Here is a 24,359-nt window from a genome sequence, read left to right on the forward strand (position 1 = left end):
CTTCTCTTCATATCCTTTTATGTGTTAAAATTAATACATGGTGACAGACCAAAAAATATGAAAAAATAAGAAGAGAGGGGGCATGGAGGGGAGCACAAAACAAGTTGATGTGAGAGTATCTCAAATCAAATCCTTGTAGGTTAATAAGAAGTTGTGGAATTCAAAGCATAAAGAGCAATTCAAAGTGTCCTAGAAAGGATGTATCTTCTCTTGTATTATAAGACAAAACACAGAAATACCTATAGACACATGTAAATGAATGATTAAAACCAACAGGTTTACTTCACTTTGGAAAAATCAAAGAGATAAGAACAAATATCGTCAAGATGTTGAAGATATCCAATTATTAATTAGTAGTTAAGTGGTTTTCTACGTCCAGGTACCAGGCTAGATGCTGGGAATACAAAGATTAAAGACTTCCTTCTGTTTTAAGTTTAAAAGCAGTAAACATGGAAGAATTCATGAGATCTTTCTGGGGAGAATATTAAATGTTGTCTACAGGGTCCAGCTATGAGGGTGTGTATTTTGCAATACCTAAAACTGTAAGGAACTCCTTAAACCGACATAAGTGTCCTGTCACTGCAATGGGCTAAAGGTAATACAGGAGTAGAAAATCAAAATATCAATTAATAGTTTAATTAAACTAAATGAAACTTAACTTCCTTACACAGTTTAGATTACTGAGTTTATGTGATTAATAGACTAGCCAATGTTGTAAACACTAGAAAAGCACAGAATTGGCAGGGTCAGTGATAAACAGGAAGCAAAATGAGAAGACCAACCAAGACTTTTCCTTCAGTCATTTTCTATATGACATGTACCACCAGTAAAGACAAGTGTGGCTCATGTTCAACAGCAACTGAATCTATCCTTGCTAGTGACGTGGCCACTGAATCTCTATTCTCGAGCACTAAGACAATACGTACGTGCCTGCCTGGGTGGGCATATGAATACAGCTGCACCTGAAGGCCAGATGCCTTGGATCTGCTGGTACTGTCATTACAGGTGGTTGTGACCTGCTCAAAGTAGGTTCTGGCAACTGAAGTCCTCTGCAAGAACAGTGTGTGCTCTTAACCACCGAGCCGTCTTCCCAGCCCTTCATGTGAGTAATTTTTTTAATGAGATTTTATAACTGTACAATTTCTAATATGGTGTTAGAGAGAATTTGTATCTCAGAGAATTTGCTTAGAGCTCAAGTATAAAAAATAGTAAAATTAGGGTGGAGAGATGGCTCAGAGGTTAAGAGAATTGGCTGCTCACCTAGAGGACATGAGTTCAATTCCCGGCAACCACACAGAGGCTCATAACCATCTATAATGAGATCTGGTGCCCTGGTGGGCAGGTAAGATGTTGTATATATAATAAATTAATAAGTCTTTAAAAAAAAAGAAATTCTCAGGTTCTCCATACCTCAAACAAACATTTTATCAGAATGTCTACATAGAAGGTTTGTAAGGCAGCAGTAATAAACAACTGTATGTTTTCCTTACTCATTTTAACAACAGAAAGTAACATGCTCACATAGGAGCACGTCTAGCCCTGTGGGCACCTTCTTGCTCTTGGTTCTGTACACTGACGTCCATTGTGTGGTTTCCATGTCTTTGTATTTTCTAGTCCAGGGAAAAGCTATATAAAGCTGAAAACACACACTGCAGAAACACTGACATGACTTAGAGCTGAAGGAACTGTTAAGGGGAAAACTACAGCGGCGTCTCAGGTAGTTTGTAGTCTTTCTAGAAGCTTTACTGCACCTGCATCTCTACACTGAGACACTCAGAGACTTAAGCATGGTGGGGCTTATCAATTACATACGGCTTATTCATAGGTAAGATTCTAGTTAGCGCAAAGCCCTGGCTGCATCTTCATGTCAAACACTGCTATTTTTCTTGGCACCACAGTGTCATCATGCTCATCTTCTGTGTCACCGCCAGTCCCTCTCACCGCTGCTCTTGGTTCTTTCCGATGGCGCATGCATGCCTGGGTCCACTGAGGTGTCCCTTCCATGAGGAGGTCATTTCTTCCGATGGCGCATGCATGCCTGGGTCCACTGAGGTGTCCCTTCCATGAGGAGGTCATTTCTTCCGATGGCGCATGCATGCCTGGGTCCACTGAGGTGTCCCTTCCATGAGGAGGTCATTTCTTCCGATGGCGCATGCATGCCTGGGGTCCACTGAGGTGTCCCTTCCATGAGGAGGTCATTTCTTCTTTACATTCTAAGCTCTCAAAAGACTTGGGAGCCGTGTCCATAGCACACTCACCATGCAGTAGCATTTCCGCTTACAGAGCAAATCGGAAGACATCTCTGGAAGACCGGCAGAGCCCTTGGGCATTCTTATAAGGGGAAAGCTGTTTCACTGCCCCCCAAACCCAGACAAGCCTGCTGAAGATGGAAAGTGACATCCAGCCTGAAATCTGGCAGCTTAATGTCTATCTCCAACCCTACCCTGTACCTTTGGGTGATGGTGCTGTGCAGGGTCACAGGAGCAAAGGAAAGGTGTCAAAATCACAGTGTTTTGTGTTTTAGCTACACTCTCACAGGTCCAGAGAAGCTATGCCAAGGATCCATCACTCCCCCCCTGCCCCCCACAGCTTCTCAGAGATAAAAACGGTGAGCTTTCCCTCCACCAGCCCAGCTTCAGGCAGCACACACAGCAGCTTTAAACTGAAGAGGCCCACAGACTTGGCACAATGTCAGACCCCCCTGAGGAAGTCAGCATAGAATCAACCCTTAATGAGCCTGGATTTTTACTCAAATAAATAATTTAATGCCAGAGGAAGAAAAAAAAAATAAAACAGAAACCAACCCGTGAGGAAAATACAGGTTATATAGAGACCTTACCTTGGCTAAGTTATAATGTCAGTGTAGGTTACTGCATTTAAAGGCACAGCCTATGGTGCTGGTGAAGGACACCGTAGCCACTCACAGAGACAACAGCCCTTTTGTGACATCAGTACCTAGAAAGACAAGGGCTACCGAGGTTACCACATTCAGAAATTTACTTGCTCAGCAAAAGTTGCCTCAGGAGACAATTAAATTCTAACCCTCGTTCCCTTTGGGTGGCCTCAGGAGACAATTAAATTCTAAACCTCGTTCCCTTTGGGTGGCCTCAGGAGACAATTAAATTCTAAACCTCGTTCCCTTTGGGTGGCCTCAGGAGCTCCCATCGGACCCCAGTGATTCTCATCTGCACTGCACATCCACGATAATCAAATCTGGACGGGAGGTCCAGAAGCATCGTCTTCGTTTCCCCAGATGCCTCAAAAGTGCAGCCCGGCTGCAGGCCACACTGCAGCTTCTTCAGAGGTTGCTGCATGAAAGCACACAGACACAGCCCCCGGCTGGACGGTTCTGCTGCTTCTAATTTCCAGGAGAAGAGTCTTTTATAGGGAAGGGCACAGTTGGGCTCCCTCTACAGACACAGGCTGCTGTTTGGAGGTGCTGGCTGGTTATCTGGAGCGCTGGTTGTAAAGAAGAAAGTCCTTGTCCTGGCAGAGCAGGCAGAGTTTCAGGTTTCGGCAGCTGCCTCCAGCAGCGAAAAACGCCCAGATGCCCATGAGCACCATGATTATGTATGCGGATACCAGGTTTACTCCATAATGAGGACTTAGCAAGGTCTGCAAAGGAAAAATAAGTCAGCTTGGGTGAAAGCATGCGTTTGCTGAGACAGAGAGAGAAGAAAATATACAATGCTCCCAACAGCTGGGCTGCCTCACAAACATGAGATGAATGTCATCCTTGTGTCAGGATGGCACAGAGAACAGTCTACTCAACAGACAGTGGTCTGTGAACCTGCACTTTGCTTGACTCAAATGGCAACCCAGAAGGCAGCTGTCAGGCGGAACCTAATGGGATACTAAACAGAAAACACACGAAGCACCTGGCCCTAGTTATAGCCATTAAGTTGACCCTCAGAATTTGCAAATAAGCTGGGTACATCTAGATTACTTTGCCTCACTACCAGCTATAATGAGGTCTAGTGCCCTCTTCTGGCCTGTGGGTGTATATGCAGGCAGAGCACTATATACATAATAAATAAATTTTTAAAAATTAAATTTCTTTAGATTACTTTAATATGAACCACTAGTATTCCAAGGAACGTGAAGAAATGGATAGACTTTTGGCTGTGCAATGTCTATGGATTCCAGAGGTTTGTGCATTATGAAACACTAGCAGCAACATAGCTCAGTGGTAGAGCATTTGTTTATTATCGTGACGCCCTGGGCTTGATCCCCAGCACCACAGCGCACAGACAGAGTGCCAACAGGTGCTGTGACTGAGGCTACTGAAGACAAGTCTCCACCTGATGGAGCTTATATACTAGTAAGTAACATGGATAATGAAAAATAAATTAATTGCAAATTGTGAGTGATGCTAAGACAGAATAGTTGCAGTTGCAACAAATGCTAGGATGAGAACAAGGTGATCTACTGAAGGAGTGACCCAAGACAGACAGGAAAGGGAGTGAACCAACCCATGCAGGCTGGCCATGGGAGGAGCGAAGGTGAGGACAGAGCTGGGTACAGATGAAAACTAGAGCCAGGAGGAATACAGTTGAGGAATGCAGGAGCGGATGAGCTCAGGCAACTGCAAAGCCTGAGGCTAAGCAATGTGCATGCTGCCCTCTGTGCAGTGCAGGGTCATATAGAGAGTTACATTGGGGTAATAGTGATTGGTTTTTATTTTTAAGCTGTATAAAGTGAATTAAAGGGGCTGGTGAGTCAGGAGATGAGTTAGGAGGAGACTGCATGGGTAGGAGGGGATAGGAGGGGACTTAGGGAGGCAGAGGTGCAGATGGAGAGTGGCCAGGATGAGCTGACTGGGCTTACTGATGGGCTAAGTGTGAGCGAGATGTCAAGACTCAATATTGTGTTTCTGGACTGATGGTTCATGAAGGCTTCCAAGGCACCAACCTTGAAAGAAACTGAGATGGTGGGCAGGAACAAGCCTGCACTGAATAGTGCAAGTCAGATCCAAAGACGTCATGGTTAAGAGTGACAGGCCATGAGATTTCAAAAGGCAGAAGTCAAATAATTGATGTCTGAGTATGATTCTTATAGGAAAGGTATACGCTTGATAAGTACAACACAACCTACCCACGCAAGTTACTACTATTCCATAATTGTAGTTACTGAGGAGCTGCTGCAGAGACTGCAAACCTGAGCCCTGAAATACTCCAACATTTGGAATACATAGAGCCAACAAGGGAGTCCTGAAATATCAAGACAGTGCGCTGTAGCAGAAGAAAAGGAAGAAAATGAAATCTCCTTGTAAAGACTCCTGAGCACCCATGAACGGCACCTGCAACTGACTATACTCCCAGCCCCAGGGTATCTGATGTACATTTCTGGCCTCAGCCCCAGGGTATCTGATGGCATTTTCTGGCTTCTATGCATACCTATACACATATGCATATACACATACACTGACTCACAAATATACACATAAATAAAAATAAAATAAATCTTTTTTTTTTCCAGAGCTGAGGACCGAACCCAGGGCCTTGCGCTTGCTAGGCAAGCGCTCTACCACTGAGCTAAATCCCCAACCCCAAATAAAATAAATCTTAAAGGCTGCCAAGACGAACAAAAACCAATGTCCATTACATTTGGAAAAGTGAGATTTGGAAGGGTGGTTGGAGCAGAAGCCAGACTGGGCTAGAAGTCTGAGGGTCACTGCCAGGGCCAGGGCCAGGGCTCAGCGGACAAGCGTTCCTGTTGCCCAGCCGGGTGATGTGAACTTGATTCTGGACCCCATGGTGGAAGCGTGGAACAAGGTGTACTCTCACTTCCACAACACACAGCGCCCAGAATATTCCCAGCAGCTGACTTCACAGCTCCCTGTAGCGGAACCTACACACATGGGGAAATCTCTGTGCCCATAAACAGTCAAGAGAGCTTTGCGACAGCCCGACCAACAACAAAAACAAAACGGATCAACCAGTGAAGTTAAAGTCGTTGTCACATAATGCTTCAAGCTTACTAAAGTGCGTACCTTAAGGACTTTGTAATGAAGGCGATTACTTCAGTACCCTTCAGACCACAAGCACAACTGATTTAGGCTTGACCACACATCCACTAAAGGACAGGCACAGGAAAGTCTCAAATGAGACAGACCCCCAAATTCACAGTGACGGTCCCTCTACTAAAACTTCGTGGCCCGCTGTCCACTCACGTGGCTTTCCTGACTTGCCCTCGTTTCCTCATGAGCCTGCCTCCATCTGGAGTGGAGCCCATCACTCATCTGCACTTGAGCTGCACAAGCGCCAACAGCCAGCACTCACCTGGGTGGACACCAGCATGTGGCACAGGACGACCATGAGGAGGACGTACCACTTATTCTTCTCGCAGCCATCAAAAAACACAACGCCCCAGAACACGTGCAGCATTATGATCACCAGGGTCATGAAAGCTGAAAGACACACGGGTGGTGAGTGGCAGTCCTGCAGACAACAGACACCCCTGCCAGCCGAGCCCCAGCACCGTGCACCAGGCTCCTGGCTGCAGCCCGACTCTGACCTCCAGTGCACAGAGCTGGCTTTGAGAAGAACTCCAGGTTAACACAGAAGAAGCGTATCTGGGTGGGAGGGTCCAGCCTTCGCAGCAGCTATTCTAGAAAATGAACCTGTTTGACAAAAAGCCAACTTGGATTTGGCTTTCAAGGAGTTTCCCTGAGGTTTGCAATGAGATTAGTATAAAATCTACACCGCTTGTTTTCAATTAGCCTGCAGCCCTACTTAAAAGAGAATTCTCTCAAGTGAATAGAACATACTCTGTCCAAACAAGTTTCCACACTGAAGGAAAATTTCTCTTCAGATACTTTTTTAAAGAATGGAATAAAAACCCATCAAAAGTCATAATTATCTTAAGATTCTTTTTAAGCAATTGGCAATGAATGAGGACCGCTGTGTCTGCAATACCACCTGTGTGCATGTCCTGTACCCTGAAGTAATACTTTTTTCTTTAAAGCAGGCAAGTTCCATATATTCTGCACATTTTAACATGAAAAAGGCATACAGACCCCCCTTTCCTGCCATATAATAAGGAGACTGTGGGTTTTAACCCACCAGACAGAAAAGTCCCAGTCTAGAGTTCTGTTCTACGCTGCGTGAAGGGAAAATAACCCGGCATCGTCAAGCAAAGGAGAACAGTTGCATCTCTATTTTAGCCCAGCAAGAAGTTCAAGCTACACTATATCCTCTATCTGTACTCCATACTGGAAAGTTCTCGGCTCAATAGACCACTCACCCAGGGACTTGTCAGTGCAACTCACTGGTGCCCATCCCACCCATGAATCAGAAGCAAGGTAGCAGGAGCCCAGCTAACAGTTTACACGGCCTTCCTAGAGATTCCACGCATGGCCGGGCTTCCGAATCCTGCCCAGGAGGCAATCCTACACATGTGCTAAGGAGATGCAGGAATATTTACACCAGCACTGCTGCAACAACAAGGAGTGCCCAGGCCTGACACCATGATGGGTAAGTGACCTGCAGTGCCTCACTCGCACAGTGAGCTGTTCTATATGACCCACGGCAAGAACGTGGTGAGGAATGAGAACCAGCAGGCTGGGAAAATGCGTGCCAATCACATGAAGTGAGAGACCCACTAAACCACATTAGAAGACTCTCTGTGGTGGCTAGAGGAGAGGATTCAGTTCAGGTCCAGCCATCATTCTGAAGGGGACAGTTCCTAAGGACAGATGGCTGTCAATGGTGTGACACTGCGGCCACTAATGATGCCCAGGGGCTGAGTGAGGTTTCTCTGAATCAAAAAAGACCAGGGCAGAAACTGACACAATGGGAACTTTTTTTTAATCATAAAGTGTTCATTCCTGAAGGGATTTCTAGGACCTGGGTGTCAATCAAATATCATGGGCCATCACTGCCACCGGTATTTGCCATCTGCCTGGCAGCCTCTGTGTGCCCTTCTATCTGCATTGCCATGGGTACTGAGATCAGCTAAGTGTGCTCCCGAGGTTAGCTCCTAGAGCTCAAGTACTAGGGAGAGGCTCTGACATGGCATTTTCAGCCTGTTCTTATCCAAAACCATGTTGTCCTACAAGTGTCAGGCAAGTGTCCTCTGGACCTCACTGGCCCTGATCTACAAAAGTGTCAGGCAAGTGTCCTCTGGACCTCACTGGCCCTGATCTTGCTTCCAATTCTAGGTCTAAATGTCTTAATCCTTCCTGCTAAGAAGTCAGATGGACAGACAGACGGACTGCCTTTGTCTCCAAAGTCAAGTCTGACACCTAAGAATAGCATTCAAGGCCCTCTACAGTCTAGACCCAAATGACTTGAATAACAGATCCTCTATGAATCTTCAATGGCATCCTTGTGTTATAGAAATCTTAGGCCTTCCTAGTAAGAATTCATTCTGCATATTAAAGATTAATAAGCAAATGCTCATTAATAAGAGTGTGCATCCAGCTCTAGCAAAAGGAGAGACCTGACTCCCACAACTTGTCCTCTGACCTCCACACATGTGTTGTGATACCCAAAATTAAGTGTTCAGGTAAACCCATCCTCTGCAGCCAGCAAGTCTGTCTTGCCTGTTTCAAAGTCTTTGGCTTTCTGAGGCCTATAGCATACAGTTCAGATCCTTTAACTCTGGCTATGAGCAAAGGGAAGTGTGTTAATGGGTCATGCTTATTAATGTTGCCTCCATATCTCCATAGCTGATTGCCTTTGCAAACATTGACCTCCCATTGGGTTCCATCCTCACATGAAACGAGACAACCCTGACTTACAATTGGCCATTAGGCCCATCCCCATATGTCATTAAGTCACCCATGCTCTTCTCAGGAAAAGCCTAATTCTTCCAGGTGGGCAAGATGACCCTGGGTAACAACTATTCAAAAAGACCAACCCTCGTGTACTTGAGAAATAATTTTGGCAATGTCTTTGCTATATGAATCTCCCAACTTCCCAAGTGGCCAGACTTGTTTCTTGTCTTTGTTTAAATTGTTCTAAGTGTAACCTGGGGCTAGGACCCAAAGGAGATTTAAGGTAGACAGTGTATGTAGAATGTATTTGCTTCAGGTCTATAAAAGCTGGTAAAAATTTTCTGTTTGTGGCTGGTTTCCCTTTGTGCATTAGCCAGAACAAATCACACATTGTTATTAAGGAGCTTTTTCCTTTATTAATTGCTAATGTGTGCAAAGTCATTTCTTAGTGGTAATGCATATCAATTCTATTCCACACAATAAAACAAAACAAAACATAAATGCTCCCTCTAGAAACAGGCCATGTAGGCATCCTGAAGTGAACACTCTGACTAGCCGAGGTGTGGAGAGGTGGCACAGGGGGAGGTGTCAGAGGGAACCGGCATGGTAGAGCCATGACTAAACATGACAAATGGCTGCTGAACAAGTCAGCAAATGCCAGGATTCCTAATACATGTGTCCACACAGCCATAAAACCACATGGCTTCTTGCCAAGGTTGCTGAGGAAGGCTAGGCCAAAAATAGGGTAAAATTTTCCCTTTCAAATTTTTATAGTACTGGGCTTAATTTCATTTAATGGTTAATGACTCTGAGCTGGGGCTGGAGAGATGGCTCAGTGGTTAGGAGCTGCCTGCTCTTCCAAAGGACCTGGGTTCAATTTCCAGCACCTGCATGGCAGCTTACAACTGTCTGTAACACCAAGATCTGACACCCTCACACCAATGCACATAAATTAAAATTAAATAAAATACTTAAAAACAAAAGCAAAAAAAAAAAAACCTCTGAGCTGGGCATTTGTTTTTGTTTTTTTTTCCCTTTGGACAGAGTTTCACTATATAGCCCTGGCTGGTCTCAGATTAATGGGGCTGCACCTGTTTCTGCCCCCCAGTCCTGGGATTACAAGCATACAAGTATGTTGTTTTTGAGAGAACTGGAAATTGAGGCCTATAGGAGAGAGGCTCTTCCTTCTGCTTGGAACATCCTTGCCTGCAGCCCCTTCCTTTGTTGGCCTTGGTATATTCATCTTTAAGTAAATTTCTATTCAAGTGGCACTTACTCCATAAGCGAGGTTTTATTTTTCAGTAAATATTTTTAAGTGCCATCTAGTAACAAAGGACTCCATGAGGCTCTGGGGATGGTGTGAACAAGACAGCCATAGCTCTTGCTTATATAATTTAAGGCGCAGGGGTGGGGGTGGAGGGGAAGACATGAGAAGGAGGCATTAAAGATTAGTCACATCAGTCAGTTACAGACAGGGTCTTCCTCTTATGCTTTGTGTTTGTTTGGGGTTTTTGTTTGGTTTTTGTTGTTGTTGTTTTTTGTTTTGTTTTGTTTTGGTTTTTTGTTTGTTTGTTTGTTTTTGTTTTTGTTTTTCGAGACCATTCCTATCATGGGCAGAAGGCATGGAGAAATTTTTAATAATAATTTAGAGAATGAATAGTTAAATAGTCAAAAGGACTTGTCCCCAGATATTAAATTAATGAGACAGGCTACGGCTTGGGCCTGGAACCGCAATCCTATACTTTCCTGCCCAGCAAGCACTCCTGGGACGTGGCAATGTGGCTAATTTATAGCTGGCCTACTCCACAGTCACAGGCAACTAAGAACTAACATGTACACCTTTAAAACTATGCCTACCTGTGACATAAAGATTCATGTACATACAGGTATCATAATATGTGTGTATTATTAACACAACTGACATAGAAATGCTAATTAACAACCCCATACCCCTTACTTATTCTAATTACCATTTTAGGTACAAATCTACTTTTCCAGGAGACTCATTTTAAGCTGGCCTTGAAAACAGCCTGGTTTACTAAGGGGAGTCAGCACCATCTAGAGGACAAAAACTAGCAACACAGGAGGATGGAGCAAAAACAGGTCCTGTAACCATGTAAGTCACAAGAAACTTCACAAGTAATACAGAGGGTGTCTTACTAATTTCTGCCGAACTCCAACAGACATTAGCCATTAAAACTACATTTGATTCTTTCTTAAAAACATAGCACTATGATCATTAAAATCCATGCCAGGGGTATTCCATTTTAGGAATATTTACAAAGGTAACCTGCTATGCTGGAGGCAACATTATTAAGCACGACCTATAAACACACTTTCCCTTAACTCATAGCCAGAGTTAAAGGGTCTGAGCTGTATGTTGTAGGCCTCAGTCAGAGACTCTCAAACAGGGAAGACTAGATTTCCGGCTGCCCAGAGGATGGATTCACTTGAGAAGCTGACAGCATGAATGTCCACAAGAAAGGCTAAGGTTTGAACTAACAAGGAAACAGAGACTGGGGAGGACTGTCGCCAGGTTCAGGAGTGCAATGCTAAGCAGATGTCTCTAAACTACTGTAGCTTTTTAAACTGGTCATCTCTCTTTCTGACCTTTTTATTCCAGTAAAAGCTACCGAAACTCTATTTACTTTTTGGTCATATTCTCCTTCAAGATGGCTGACTCCCTATTGAGCTTTGGCCTGGATGTGAACATTGATTTAATTGAAAAAAATAAAAAGGATATGTGAGTTCCTTTATCTCAATGACACAACAGTGGTTGGTCTAAGCAACTATAAACACAACATATTTTTTGCTCTATTTTTAAACAAATGTGACATTTAACGAAAATAATATTCTAATTATAAAGCAAATCTTTGATCATTGTTGCTGGTGAATGAAAAGCAACATGAACAGAGTTGGTTCCTTTTTATTGCATCTTTGCATAGGAGACAACTGATCTACCACTTCATCTCTCTCTCTGAATTTATGGGTTAAATCCTGCTACCTATCTCTAAAGGGCACTGAGATGTAGATTAAATGAATATTGAGATTTAGGATTGAGGGTCATGGGTTCAATCCCCAGCACTGGGCAAGGAGAAGCTATAAAATCCCCAAAACAAAGAGAATATATCTCCTAAAGGTTAGCTGCTAATATTTCATCATACTTTAACATTTTAGTACAATGAAATAAAGACATAGATCTTATGCAAGATAAATCCCCGTAAAATTCTAAAGCACTCCAATCAAACCCCGCCCGCACTCCCAGGCCCTTCACCTCTAATGTCTGAGAATATGGTGTCTTTAAAAGGTTTAACATGAATCCCCGTCCACTGGGATTTGGAAGCCCGTGAGCTGCAATGAGGCCGGTCCTCTAGAGCATGGCCTGGACACACACAGCTGACACATACCTGAATTCAGGAAGAACTGAGGAGAATCCCCATGAATGCCCACTGTGCCTGGCCCCAAGGAGTTAGACAGGGTGTTCACAAAGGAAAACACTCCACTCATGATTCCAAAGCCCAGGCCAGAAACTAAAGAGGAAGGAAAAAAAAAAAAAACACTGTTAAACCCTCTTCCTGTTATGAGTTCAGTTCAAATCTAATCTGCAAGGACCAGGGAATAATACTAGTTCACTGCAGGGAAAAGGTCTGCTTCCCTAGCACGAGTGAGGCATGGGCTTAGTTACCACATCAAAGTAGAAAGGCGCTGCTCGAAGGGCGAGAAGGATTTTGGTTGTTTGGAGAGGAAGGTAGAAGAGAAAAAGGAAACAAAACAAAACAAAACGGCTGCTGCTGCTGAAACATGGGACAGCCAGCTCTGGGAGGAGCAATAAACGTACAGGGCAGGAAGTTCTAAATAAAGAACAAAGGAGAGAGACAGAAGAAACCAGAGAGGAAGAGGCGGGGCTCTTTCTATAGACCGAGCTTTGGCTTACTGTGGCCAAACTGTGAGGGAGTAACTGATTGTGAGGCGCAAAGTGGGATCCCTGGGCCAGACCGAACTAATTCTATGTGGGAATCTAGATCCAGTGAGGGAGTAAGGGAGTGAGAGAGAGAGAGCGTGTATGTGTGCGAGTATGCATGTATATGTGTGTGCACACACGTTTGTGTGTGCTTCTGGGTGTGTGTGCATGTGCGTGTATGTAGACATGCACACTCGTGACTACATGAGTTTATGTGTACCATGTGCAGGCTCTGCAGGTGTTGGATCCCCCAGAGCTAGAGGTACAGGTGGTTGTGAGCCACCACGTGGGTTCTGGGAACTGAACTCAGGTTTCTTAACTGCTGAGCCATCTCTCCAGCACTTGTATTATGTTTCTCCATGACCCCACAGGGTCTAACTTACCATAGGCCAGCAGTCGCATTGAGGGTGCTGTCTCCTCAGGGTTTATGCTTTTCAAACCCTCACTGGCTTTTCTAAAAGAAAAACACATTTTTTATTTTTACTTTTTTAAAAAGCAGTATATCAGGCAGGCCACAGGACCCTTCAAAACCAGATATTACTGGGGCTTCTGACCAGGTCTTAAGTCAAATCCAGCACATTTTTGATAACTGAAATAAAATGAGATTGCCAACAACCTCATCCATAAAAGGAAAAAGTAAAACTCTTTGTCATAAGCCAATAGGGATTAAGTTCAACGGGAATTATAGAAACTTTTTTTTTATTTCTGAGGTCAATAAATACTTATCTCATTATCCTAAGGGATATACCATGTTGAATTTCCTTCTTCTCAATCTCTTATATCTTTAGCTTCAATTTGTTTGCACTCTGTTGTATTTTCCACTGTGGCTACAGTCTACCTTTCACTCCAAAGAACCAAAATCATGGCATCCTTCCAGGAGCATGATCTTCTTCTGGTGTAGTAGTACTCAGCCCATGCCTCCCACATGCTAGGCACAGGATCTATCACTGAGCGACACCTGCAGCCTACACCCGGACTTTCCCCACGCCTCCCGTAGCAGTTAATTAAAGCAGCTGATGTACTAGAGAGCCAAATTCCCACGTTGGTACTTAATCATACAGTCTTCTGATTCTAAAATATTTTATGTATTTGGTTCATGTTCCCAATTAGGATTCAGGAGGAAGTACAGCCTGATGTCTTTATAATACGCTCTATGATAAAATGCTGCCTTTAGAATAAGACATAAATATTAAAATGGAAATATAAATACTTCTCAGTAGCAACCCAGAGTGATCACATCCACACTTCTGTTACAGCCAGTTCACAGATGCACAAAAAATTGTTCTGTGCATCACAATACAGACATTAGGAATGCTATGATTCATTACACTACTGTCTCTGTGGCCCAGAAACTCTGCAGCCATTTAAAAGCCAACTGAAAGGATATTCAGATTATACTTACTATAACATATATCTACTAAAGTAACAAAAGAATCAGTATTTTGGAATGACCTATCAGCCAGTGCTGAAACAAAAGGAGGTGAGATGAACTCTAAGACCAGACAAGTTAACCAGAGCATATTTATTTCCCAGGCACTGTATTAATTTTAATGTCAGGGAAGCCGGGTGTGACGGCTCATTGGGAGGCTGAGAGAGTAGAGGTACGGCCATGTTCAAAGCCAACCTGGGCTATACTCTACTAAAAAAGCCAATATAAAATAAAATAAAATTTAAAATACCAAGGAACAGATAGTTATTACTGTTGGTCTATTCATTATGTAAATACAGACTCACTCTATAAATGTAAAGGTCACTGATTTATTCATCACTGTTCTGACAATGTACAGTTCAATCAAAATAGCCATATGAATAGTGAAGTATGCTTTGCTTTTCTAGAATCAAAAGAACAATTTGCTGTTTCAGTGTTGTCCATCTGAAAGCACTGTTTGGTAGGAAAGATATTTTTATGTGACTGTCTCTGGAGCAGCAACCAACTAAATTGTACAGGTTTCCTTAATAAAAAGAAACCTACCGCCAGACGTGGTGGCACATGCTTTTAATCTCAGCACTCAGGGAGGCGAGGCAGGAGGATTTCTGTGAGTTCAAGGCCAGCCTAGTCTACAAAGTGAGTCCAGGACAGCTAAGGCTACACAGAGAAACCCTGTCTCAAAAGACAAACGAAAAAACAAAAAACAAAAAAGCAAAACAAAACAAAAGCAACCTACCTTTCAGAGGAATTCTTTTAAATACTAGTTAAACCTTATGAGCTATACAACAGTACTAATCTGTATCAACAAATGTGCCAGTGTAGTTTAATTTGGGAGTTTCTGTTGTGCATAAGTTGTTTTTCCCTATTGGACACGCTGTGGTACTGCAACAAGGAATGTATGAAGTTTCTAGGCATGGCAGCTCATGTCTGAAATCCCAGCCAGGTCAGAAGTTCCAGGTCATTCTCAACTACATACAGAGTTAGAGGCCACGTGGGGATACAAGAGACCCTATTTCAGAATAAAATAAAGCAAAACAACAGAAAAACCCAAATGTTACATTTCTATACAGAACCCTTGATAATCTCTCTCATCTGTACACTCAAAAAGGAATAAATTAGCCAGAGGCTGTGGAGCACCCCTGCAATCCTAGCACTCAGGAGATAGGCGGTTGGATCTCTGTGATTGCAAGGCCAGACTGAATTACATAGCAGATTCCAGACCACTCAGTATTACACAGTGAGATGCTGTTTTAAATACATAAATAAACAAATAAAAAGAAAGTGATTTATTAATAGTTCCACAAAATTTATACTGTAAAAATTGGAACTTTTAATTTTTGTTCTTGGGAGTCTGGTGGCAAATGTAACAGAGACCTTTGACATTAATAAACAGACAAGACGTCAATCAACTGTTCTGCTCATCAGGAACATGGAAACTCATGTTTTGTGCTTTCTCACTTGCTAATGTTAACAGGGAACTATCAGGGCTGCAACATTTCCTCTCACAAACTCTGTGACTCAGCCTGAGGAAGTGTACTCAACTTCTGAGTTTATGTATTTAAGGCATTTGGGGTTTTTCTTTGTATTAGGTTGGTTGGTTTTTGAGACTGTCTCATGCAACTGGCTGGCTTCAGTATCATTGCAGAGCTAAGATTACAGGTGTGTTTCACCATGCCCATTTTATTAGGTTGGGGGGGGGCAGGGCTTTGTGTTTGACAAGCAACTACTCTGCAACTGAGTTACAACTGTAGCCCCTAAGACACTATTTTAGACAATGTAAAAAAACAGAGAAGTACTTCGGTGAGGCCAGGTGTGGTAGCCCACACCTTTAATTCAGCATTCAGGAGGCAGAGACAGGTGACTTCAAGGCCAGCCTGGTCTACAGAGTGAGTTTAGGACAGCCAAGGCTACACAGAGAAACCCTGTCTCAAAAAACCAAACCAAACCAAAAAACCAACCAACCAACCAACCAAACAAACAAACAAAACCCCAACTGTAGCAGGGATAAGGGTTATAGGTCAGTGGGGGAGGGGCAAACAAATGCACGCACTAGCTATCTTAGCTTTTTTCTTTTCTGTAAATGTAAGATTTTTCTAAACTCACCAAATATGTATTTGTATTATAATAGAACTGAAATAAATTATAAAATTTTCAATCCAAGAAAAAAAAATTCTATATATTTCAAGCATCACACAGCAGTTTTATGTAACAAAGAGTTACCAAAGACATGTGCTTTAGGTAATAAACAATCATGTTTTAGGCTACATGGAGTGTTTTAACATTTGTATGGAAAGAGCCATCACTTGCAGCCTCATGCCAGTTTCTTACTCTAAGGCCTTCTCATGCTGGAAGTTATAATTCACTCAACAAACAAACAAACAAACAAACACACAACTCTCATATATCTTGAACGTACTCATTTCAACATTTGGCAAACTTCCTCATTCTGTGTTACAGAGTTCATGAGAGGAAACGCAGCACTAATAGTCCTGACTATTAACATTTATTCTTTCATTAACTCATTCACAACGAAGTAACTATTCCTGACTCATGAATTAAACGTATTTGACTGCCATGGCTTAGAAAATGGGTGCAAATGCTCAACATTTTAATTTTGGAAGCAAATTCTGGCAGCAAAGCTCTGAGGTCCTACCTTAAACTGAAAGGCTCAAATCTATTTTTGGCAGTGGGATACTTAAGCAAAATTTAATTAAACCCAAATCCCTATGTTGGAATGCAGTGTAGCCTAAGAGATTGATTTAAATGTATCTACTAACAAAGTTCTAAAAAAAAAAAATTGTCAAAATTCTTAAGCTTGCTTCAACACAGCTCTATAACATTGAAAAATTCCCCAGGAATTTGAGAAGTTTTGTTTTGTTTGGGAATTTTGTTTTTGTTTTTTTATTTAATTAATTTATTCAGATTACATCTCCATTGTTCTTCTCTCCCTCCTCCTTTCACCCTATTCCCCTCCCCTAGGTCTATGATGGAGGGGGACCTCCTTCCTCACTATATGGTCACAGACCATCAAGTCTCATCTTGGTAGCCTGCTTATCCTTTCTCTGAGTGCCACCAGGCCTCCTCACCACGGGGAAGTGGTCAAATATGGGACACCAGAGTTCATGTCCGAGTCAGTCTCCGCTCTCCACTCAGCTGTGGAGAATGTCCTGTCCATTGGCTAGATCTGAGAAGGGGTTCGATGTTTACTGCAAGTATTGTCCTTGGTTGGTGCAGTAGTTTGAGCAGAACCCCTGGGCCCAGATCTGCTCGTCATGATGTTCTTCTTGTAGGTTTCTAGGACTCTCTGGATCCTTCTACTTCCCCGTTCTCCCATACTTCTCTCACCTGGAGTCTCAGTAGGAAGGATGTCCTATCCCAATCTTCTGGTAAGTGAAGACTTTCATGGGACAAGTCTTTTGGGCTAGTGTCCAATTATGTGAGTATATACCATGTGAGTCTTTCTGCTTCTGGGTTAACTCACTCAGTATGATCATTTCTAGTTCCATCCATTTGTCCACAAATTTCAGGATTTCCTTGTTTTTTAGAGCTGAGTAGTATTCCATAGTGTAAATGTACCACAGTTTCTTTAACCATTTTTCAACTGAGGAACATTTAGGTTGTTTCCAGGTTCTGGCTATTATTTTTTGTTTTTGTTTTTGTTTGTTTGTTTGGAGACAGTAGCTCATGTTACTCAGGGTAGCCTTAACTTGGAAGTAACTGAAGGTGCCCTTGAACTTCTGATCCTCTCACCTTCATCTCCCAAGTACTAGAAGTACAGACCAGCCCTGACAGGAAATGTGCAGAATATACCAAAAACTTCTTAAATATGAATTCTGCAACACAAACAAAGGCATCTACTGATGCATGTTTCTCTGATCCCAAACGTCCTTTAAGAACAAGCATGGCTCTAGGAAGCCAAAGAGGCTTCTCTCAACTTCCTTGATAGCCTGCTTTGAAATGCCAGGATTCCTTTTTCACATGGCACCATTCTTGTGCTGCCTTCATTCAAAATGAGGACCTACTTTCAGCTTATAGTCTTTGGGAAACTTTGGTTAGTGCCAAGAAAATGTTGTTGCTTTGAGTGAAAAACTAAAGAAATGGGCAAGAAAGAATACCAGGTAATACATGCAAATCTTGGCACTAGTGAGATCAGGTCTTGAAATAAGAGCTTTTTAAACCCATGCCCCAAATTGTAACCGTGTATTTGCAATTAAGCTTTGTTCTTTTGTTTGTTTGTTTGAGACAGGGTTTCTCTGTGTAGCCTTGCCTGTCCTGGAACTTGTTTTGTAGATCAAGCTGGCCTCGAATTTATACATTTCTGCCTGCCTCTGTTTCCCAAATGCTGGGATTAAAGGTGTGCACCACCACTACGTAGCTAGAAATTTAGGGGTGGTTTTTTTGTGTTTTTTTGGTTTGGTTTGTTTTTTTGGTTTTTCGAGACAGGGTCTCTCTGTGTAGCCTTGGCTGTCCTGGACTCACTTTGTAGCTCAGGCTGGCCTCGAACTCACATAGATCCTCTTGCCTCTCCCTCCTAGAGTGCTCTAGAGTGTTGGGACTACAGGCATACACCACTGGGCCAGGCAAAATTAAGCTTTTTAAAAGATTAAAACCATCATGTAAAAATTCAAAGGCCACTGACGATGCTGATAGAGAACTTAGTACACTGAGTTATTTAGAAAACAACATCTGGTCAAAGGCACTGCTCAGATCACACTGCAGTACATGCATGTGGTAAAAAACAGACACTGACAAAAGAGGATGTGGCCACTGCCAAAGGGGGAAATGGCTAAGAAGCTACACCTGTGTCTTTAGAGACTCATGTGAAGAAGTGAGGAGTGCCGAGTCTCGACAGGGATGCCATGACAATCATGTGGCTGAGATTTCAACGGCATAGGCCAAAAGTAGAATCAATTGGATCATCTTCATCGTTGCCACCACATACAGTTAAAATTTAGATTGTAGATTGAGTATTGGCAGTATGAATGGGTTGCCTCTCGTGTGCAAGGCAGGTGGATCTCTGTGAGTTCGAAGCCAGCTTGGTATACAAAGTGAGTCCAGGACAGCCAAGGCTACACAGAGAGACCCTGTCTCAGAAAAAAAAAATCCTATGCACAATCCCTAGTACTTTAAAATAAAAACAGTAAATTAAATCTTAGGATGGTAGTAAATCACTTCTGCATATCACAAACATTCTACACAATTAGATGTCCTTCTGTAAAAATTTCAATGTTACTTTTTGTTTCGTTGAGAATTCTGGGCTCAAGGTTTTCTCTTCTGAGCAGCTGGAACTGCTGGCACACCGCCCCCATGCCCAGCTTGAAATGTTACTTTTTCCCTCCCTTTTTTTCTTTCCATCTTTTAAAAAACAATACTGGGAGTCAAACCCACCAGGGCTCTCAGCATGCTGGTATGGACTCTACCAACTGGGCTAGTCCTTAACATAACTTTTAATATTTATTTAATGCTTTTCAATTTTTTCCCAGAGACTAGAAATTTTCTTTTTTTCTTTTTGGTTTTTTTGAGACAGGGCTTCTCTATATTATCTTGGCTGTCCTGGATTAAAGGCGTGGGCCACCACCGCACGGCTTAGAAATTTTCATTTAAAAACTTTTCAAAAATGTATTTTTAAAAGTCACATTTAGGCTGGGCGTGGTAGACTACTTCTTTAATCCCAGTACTTGGGAGGCAGAGGCAGGCAGATCACTGTGAGTTCAAGGCCAGCCTGGTCTACAGAGCAAATCCAGGACAGCCAAGGCTACACAGAGAAACCCTGTCTCAGAAAAAAAAGTCACATTTAGATGGGCATGGTGGGGCACACCTGTAATCCCAGTACTTAGAGAGGCAGAGGTAGGCAGATCTCTGAGTTCCAGGCCAGCCTGGACTACAAATTAAGTCTGGGATAGCCAAGGCGACAGAGAGAAACCCTATCTTGAAAAAAAAAAGAGTTACATTTATTTTTTATTTATTTATTGTTTATTTCCTTATGTGGTGAACACACAAGTATCAGGATACACATGTGAAGGTCAGAAGACAATTTGGGGCAGTCCTTTCTTTTTTTCTACATTTATATGGGTCCCAGGGATTGAACTCAGGTCATCAGGCTTGGTGGCAAGCACCTTTACCCACTGAGCTACCATCTTGCCAGGCACCCCAAAGCTATGGTTTTTCCCTAAGAAATGGCTTCCTGGTTTTCAATTTGTAACTTAAATTGTCTCACTATATAAAGGGCACTTAATACCTACTGCCAAAAGCAAAATGTTTTTAAAAATCTGAGAGAATAATATTTTAGGAAATCAAATGACCAGAAGCCTATTTGAAGTGTTGTTGGATGTAGGCATTATCAATGAGCTGCTGGAGAGTCTCACTGGCAGACATGACAACAGGACAGCACATCTATTACTCCACTAAGTCTTACTACATAAGCAAAGCTAATCTCAGGACTTCCTGAAAGAACACTGGGCTCCAGATTCAAGCTATGTCAAATTAAAGGTTTCAGTGAGGTCCTCATGGGTCTGCAGATGACCATATCCTAGGCCCCAAAAAGAGGCTCACGCCTCTGGTTTAAAAAAAATGACTGGGCATAGTGGTGCAAGCATTTAATCCCAGCACTTGGGAGTCAAAGGTGGGTGGATCTCTTGAGCTCAAGGACAGGCTGGTCTAGGGATTGAGTTCTAAGACATCCAGGGCTACACAGAGAAACCCTATCTCAAACAAAACAAAGCAAATAAGTAAATATATTTTTCATGTGTAGACTTGAAACTATAGAAAATATTTTTAAGCAAGCCTCTGTTTCCCACTGATAGTCAAAATTATGGAAGGCATAATCTCCATAAGAATAATTACGTGGTGGCACACGCCTATAATCCCAGCACTCGGGAGGCAGAGGCAGGTGGATCGCTGTGAGTTTGAGGCCAGCCTGGTCTACAAAGCGGGTCCAGGACAGCCAACGCTACACAGAGAAACCCTGTCTCAAAAAACCAAAAAAAAAAAAAAAAAAAAAGAATAATTTATTTCATGTGTCAGAGGGAACATGGAGTCCAAATGGGAAGACTCGTTGCTATTTCAGTAATTATTTCTCTGGGTTATTTTTCTTCAAGTTACTTCTCATCTTCTAAAACAACGTATCTTCTTGTTCATTCATTTCTTGCCAGTTTCCTCCTATTATAAGCTCCAGGAGAGCAGACCTTATCTATCTATCTATCTATCTATCTATCTATCTATCTATCATCTATCTATCTATCTATCATCTATCTATCTGTCTATCAATCTGTCTGTCTATCTATCTATCTATCTATCTATCTATCATCTATCTCCTCTTTCCTTCTTTTCTCCTTCCTCTCTCTTCCCCCCACTATGGTTTTTTGAGACAGGTCTCACTATGCTCTGGCTGTCCTTGAACTCACAGAGATCTGCCTGCCTCTGCCTCCGGAGTGCTGGGATAACGGTGTGTGCCACCAGAGCTTCTATCTTTTATCCACCTTTGTCCTCCCAGTTTCTAACAAGTGTCTGGCATCCAGAAAAATTTCAAGAAACACTTTTGGGAGGAACGAGGAGGGAAAGACATAGGGAGGGCAGGAGGGCAAGCCAGGTCATAAGTTTAAATACTTGATATTTTCAGGATAGAAATGTAGCAATCACCAAATCATAATTCAAATCTAACTGGGAAAGTAAAGCAAACACTTAACTTACTTTAACAGTCTATAATATGCGAGCCTGAACAGTTCTTGGATACAGACAGAGAGCAACACTCCAAAGATGAGCAGGTACGTCTGTACTGGTCCATCCCTGTTGTCAGTAACGACTCTTACTAGGTACCAAAAAACGGATGAAAGCAGAAGAGATACCAACCAGAAAAAAGCACTGGAACATAGAAGAAAAAAAGTCACAAGTTAACAGAAGCACAGGATTAATGTTGGCTTTAAATATGCTTGGAAAGAAACAAATATCTGGATTGCTTTAAATTAGAAAAAAAAGTTCTTGAAGTGGTGTTCAGGATCAGCATGGTTATCAAAGGTCCATTTTTCTCCTAGTGAGTAAAACAGTCCAAGAGGAATGTCAGATTGCTCACCAAGAATGTGTTCTGTGACACTGTCATGTGCACCCTAAGACACTATCTGCCAAGGCCTGGCTAAGTGGAACTTGGTTGCTGGTGATTTTTCCTAAGTGATGCTTTACCTCTTTGTTGTGCCACTGAAATATATACAACCAGTGACTAGTGCAATTTTCATATCCTCAAAGTTCACTAGTAAATTTAATGTCTAGATATCTATAAAGATACATATATTTTCTGAAAGAAAAAGAACACCAAAACCTGTACTTATCGCTTGTGGTGTGTAAAATTCAGCTGTTGCAAATCCATGCTCTGGCCTAGTTGTTTTCCAGGCCTGGTTTTTACAACCCTCCAGAGGATTTTAATGAGGACAGCAGGGGTTACAAGCCTTTGGTTCCACAGATTCTATTGTTGTTTAATGACAATAGCGCAGGAGCACTATTTAGTCCAGTGAAAAGACTCTCAGGCTGAGTGCCTGGCCTGGCTAGTGAGCTGGCCTGACGCCAAGTCCCAGACACTGTCTCAGCAGGTGCAAAGACCAAGACCACATTCAACAGCAGAGTTCGGATTTATCAAGCTCTTAGGAGGCCATGACTGGTCAGGTGGTGTCGCATTTTCTCGGGCTTTCAGCCTTGGCTGCACCCTAAGCTTTACTCAGGGATCTACAAGAAAAACCTGAGCCAAAACCCCTCACAGGCAGTGCGGGTTAAGTCGGGGGTGGGCAAGTGCTCCCCAGGTGACTTTAGTGGCAGAGAATGAGAACAGCTCTTCGATGGCACTCAACACTGGGTGACATGACCGACTCCTACGGAAAGACCATCCAGGAACATCTATCTCCACCTGTGCCCACGCTTAGGCAAGACCCGCAGGAGGCGCCTGCTCAGCCCACGGGCCTGCTCTTCTCCTCGGACCCTTGCAGGAGCAGAGGAGCCCCCCCTCTTCTCGGCTCTGACCCTTCCCACACCACAAGCTGGAGCCACTGTGGGGATAAGGGATCCCGGGAACGCAGGCTGGGGAGGGAACCCCGAGGCGTCAGGGGACCCGGCGCAGCCTCACCCAGCGATGAGGAAGATGACGCGCAGAGGGTCGGTGGCGATGGTAAAGATGTAGAGAGCGAGCGCGGGCCCGAAGGCGATGAAGGCGCAACCGAAGAACACAGCCGCCGTCATGGCTCCCGCAGAAACCAGTCCCGGGGGCCTGAGGGGCCCGAGGTGCTTACGGAGCGGCCTTAGCGGGATGCAGGGCGGGGAAGGTCCGCTGGGTGCTAACTGCTCAGTCAGAGCAAGGGGCTGGGCGGAGCTCGGGAGGCGGGGCCTCGAGGTACTTGCTCTAGGGTCCGTCAGCGCGGAGGGCGTGGCTGAGCCTAGGAGGCGGGGCCTCGAGGTCTTTCTAGCCAGTCAGAGCTGGGGGCGGTGTAGAGTTCCCCGGCCAGTCAGGGCGGAGGGCGGGGCATAGCTCGGGAGGCGGGGCCTCGAGGTGCGGAGGGCGGGGTGGAGCCCAGGAGGCGGGGCCTCAGAGGCCGCACAGGCCCTGTCAGGAGGTTCTCCAGGCACTGAGAAGGCGAACGACCTCACGGGGATCGGGAGGCGGTTTCTTGAGGGGCGTCAGAGCTCTGACAGAACCTGTGCGGGGGTTCTGTGCGAGAAGCTTCGTAGGCTGTCAGAGCGGCGGTTCCTCGAGGGGCTTCGCGTGCTGTGGCGGGGGCGGGGTGGCGGTGGCCTGAGGAGCTGGGCTGGCCTTCAGAGCGCGCCAGGGGCTAGGGATGAGGAGAGCTCCCTCTGGGTTTCCCGGAACAATAAAAGTTGCGGACCGGGATTTGCGGGATATTGGGAGTGGAAAGATCCAGCACCTACACCTCCTAGGAGCGACGAGCTGCGCCAAGCCTCAGAACGGGAAGCGCTGCAGACTTAACTTCAGAGCGAAGCTCACTTGGAGACTTCAAGATGTGTCCAGAGACCTCTCCCCAGTGGGTGCTCAGTTTCACTCTTGCCGGCCAGCTGTGAGGTCGCCTAAAGGAGGTCACTAAGCCCAATAATGTGCTTAGGATCAACTGAAGTAAATAACAGGACAGGGGCAAGATTCCTTCTAAAATAAGCATTTTTGAAGTACGTTTTCCCATGTGCAAGGTTACAGGAATGTCGTGTTCCATCATATGTAAAAATCCAGGCTAGGTTAGTATGACCTAGTAGTGGAGCTGTTC

At 43.8% G+C, this 24,359-nt stretch overlaps 1 protein-coding gene across 2 annotated transcripts; it reads right to left on the reverse strand.

Moving 5' to 3' along the window:
* Nucleotides 1-620: 620 nt before the first annotated feature.
* APH1B (aph-1 homolog B, gamma-secretase subunit) lies at nt 621-23,477 on the reverse strand. 2 transcript variants are annotated; one of them, XR_014779423.1, is made up of 7 exons: nt 23,216-23,477; nt 21,799-21,969; nt 13,064-13,134; nt 12,127-12,249; nt 6,282-6,409; nt 3,132-3,615; nt 621-3,043 (listed from the first exon to the last, which is right to left on the reverse strand). XR_014779423.1 is itself a non-coding variant. In XM_084782699.1 (6 exons), exons 1-6 carry the CDS (start codon nt 23,326-23,328, stop codon nt 3,448-3,450), a joined length of 774 nt encoding a protein of 257 aa, XP_084638825.1. In that variant the 5' UTR covers nt 23,329-23,477; the 3' UTR covers nt 621-3,447. The 2 variants fall into 2 exon arrangements, 1 of the variants encoding a protein (XP_084638825.1); XM_084782699.1 differs by having other exon boundaries at nt 621-3,615.
* Nucleotides 23,478-24,359: the final 882 nt, after the last annotated feature.

Source organism: Acomys minous (genome assembly GCF_964271855.1).
Source record: "Acomys minous genome assembly, chromosome: 5".
Taxonomy (NCBI): domain Eukaryota; kingdom Metazoa; phylum Chordata; class Mammalia; order Rodentia; family Muridae; genus Acomys; species Acomys minous.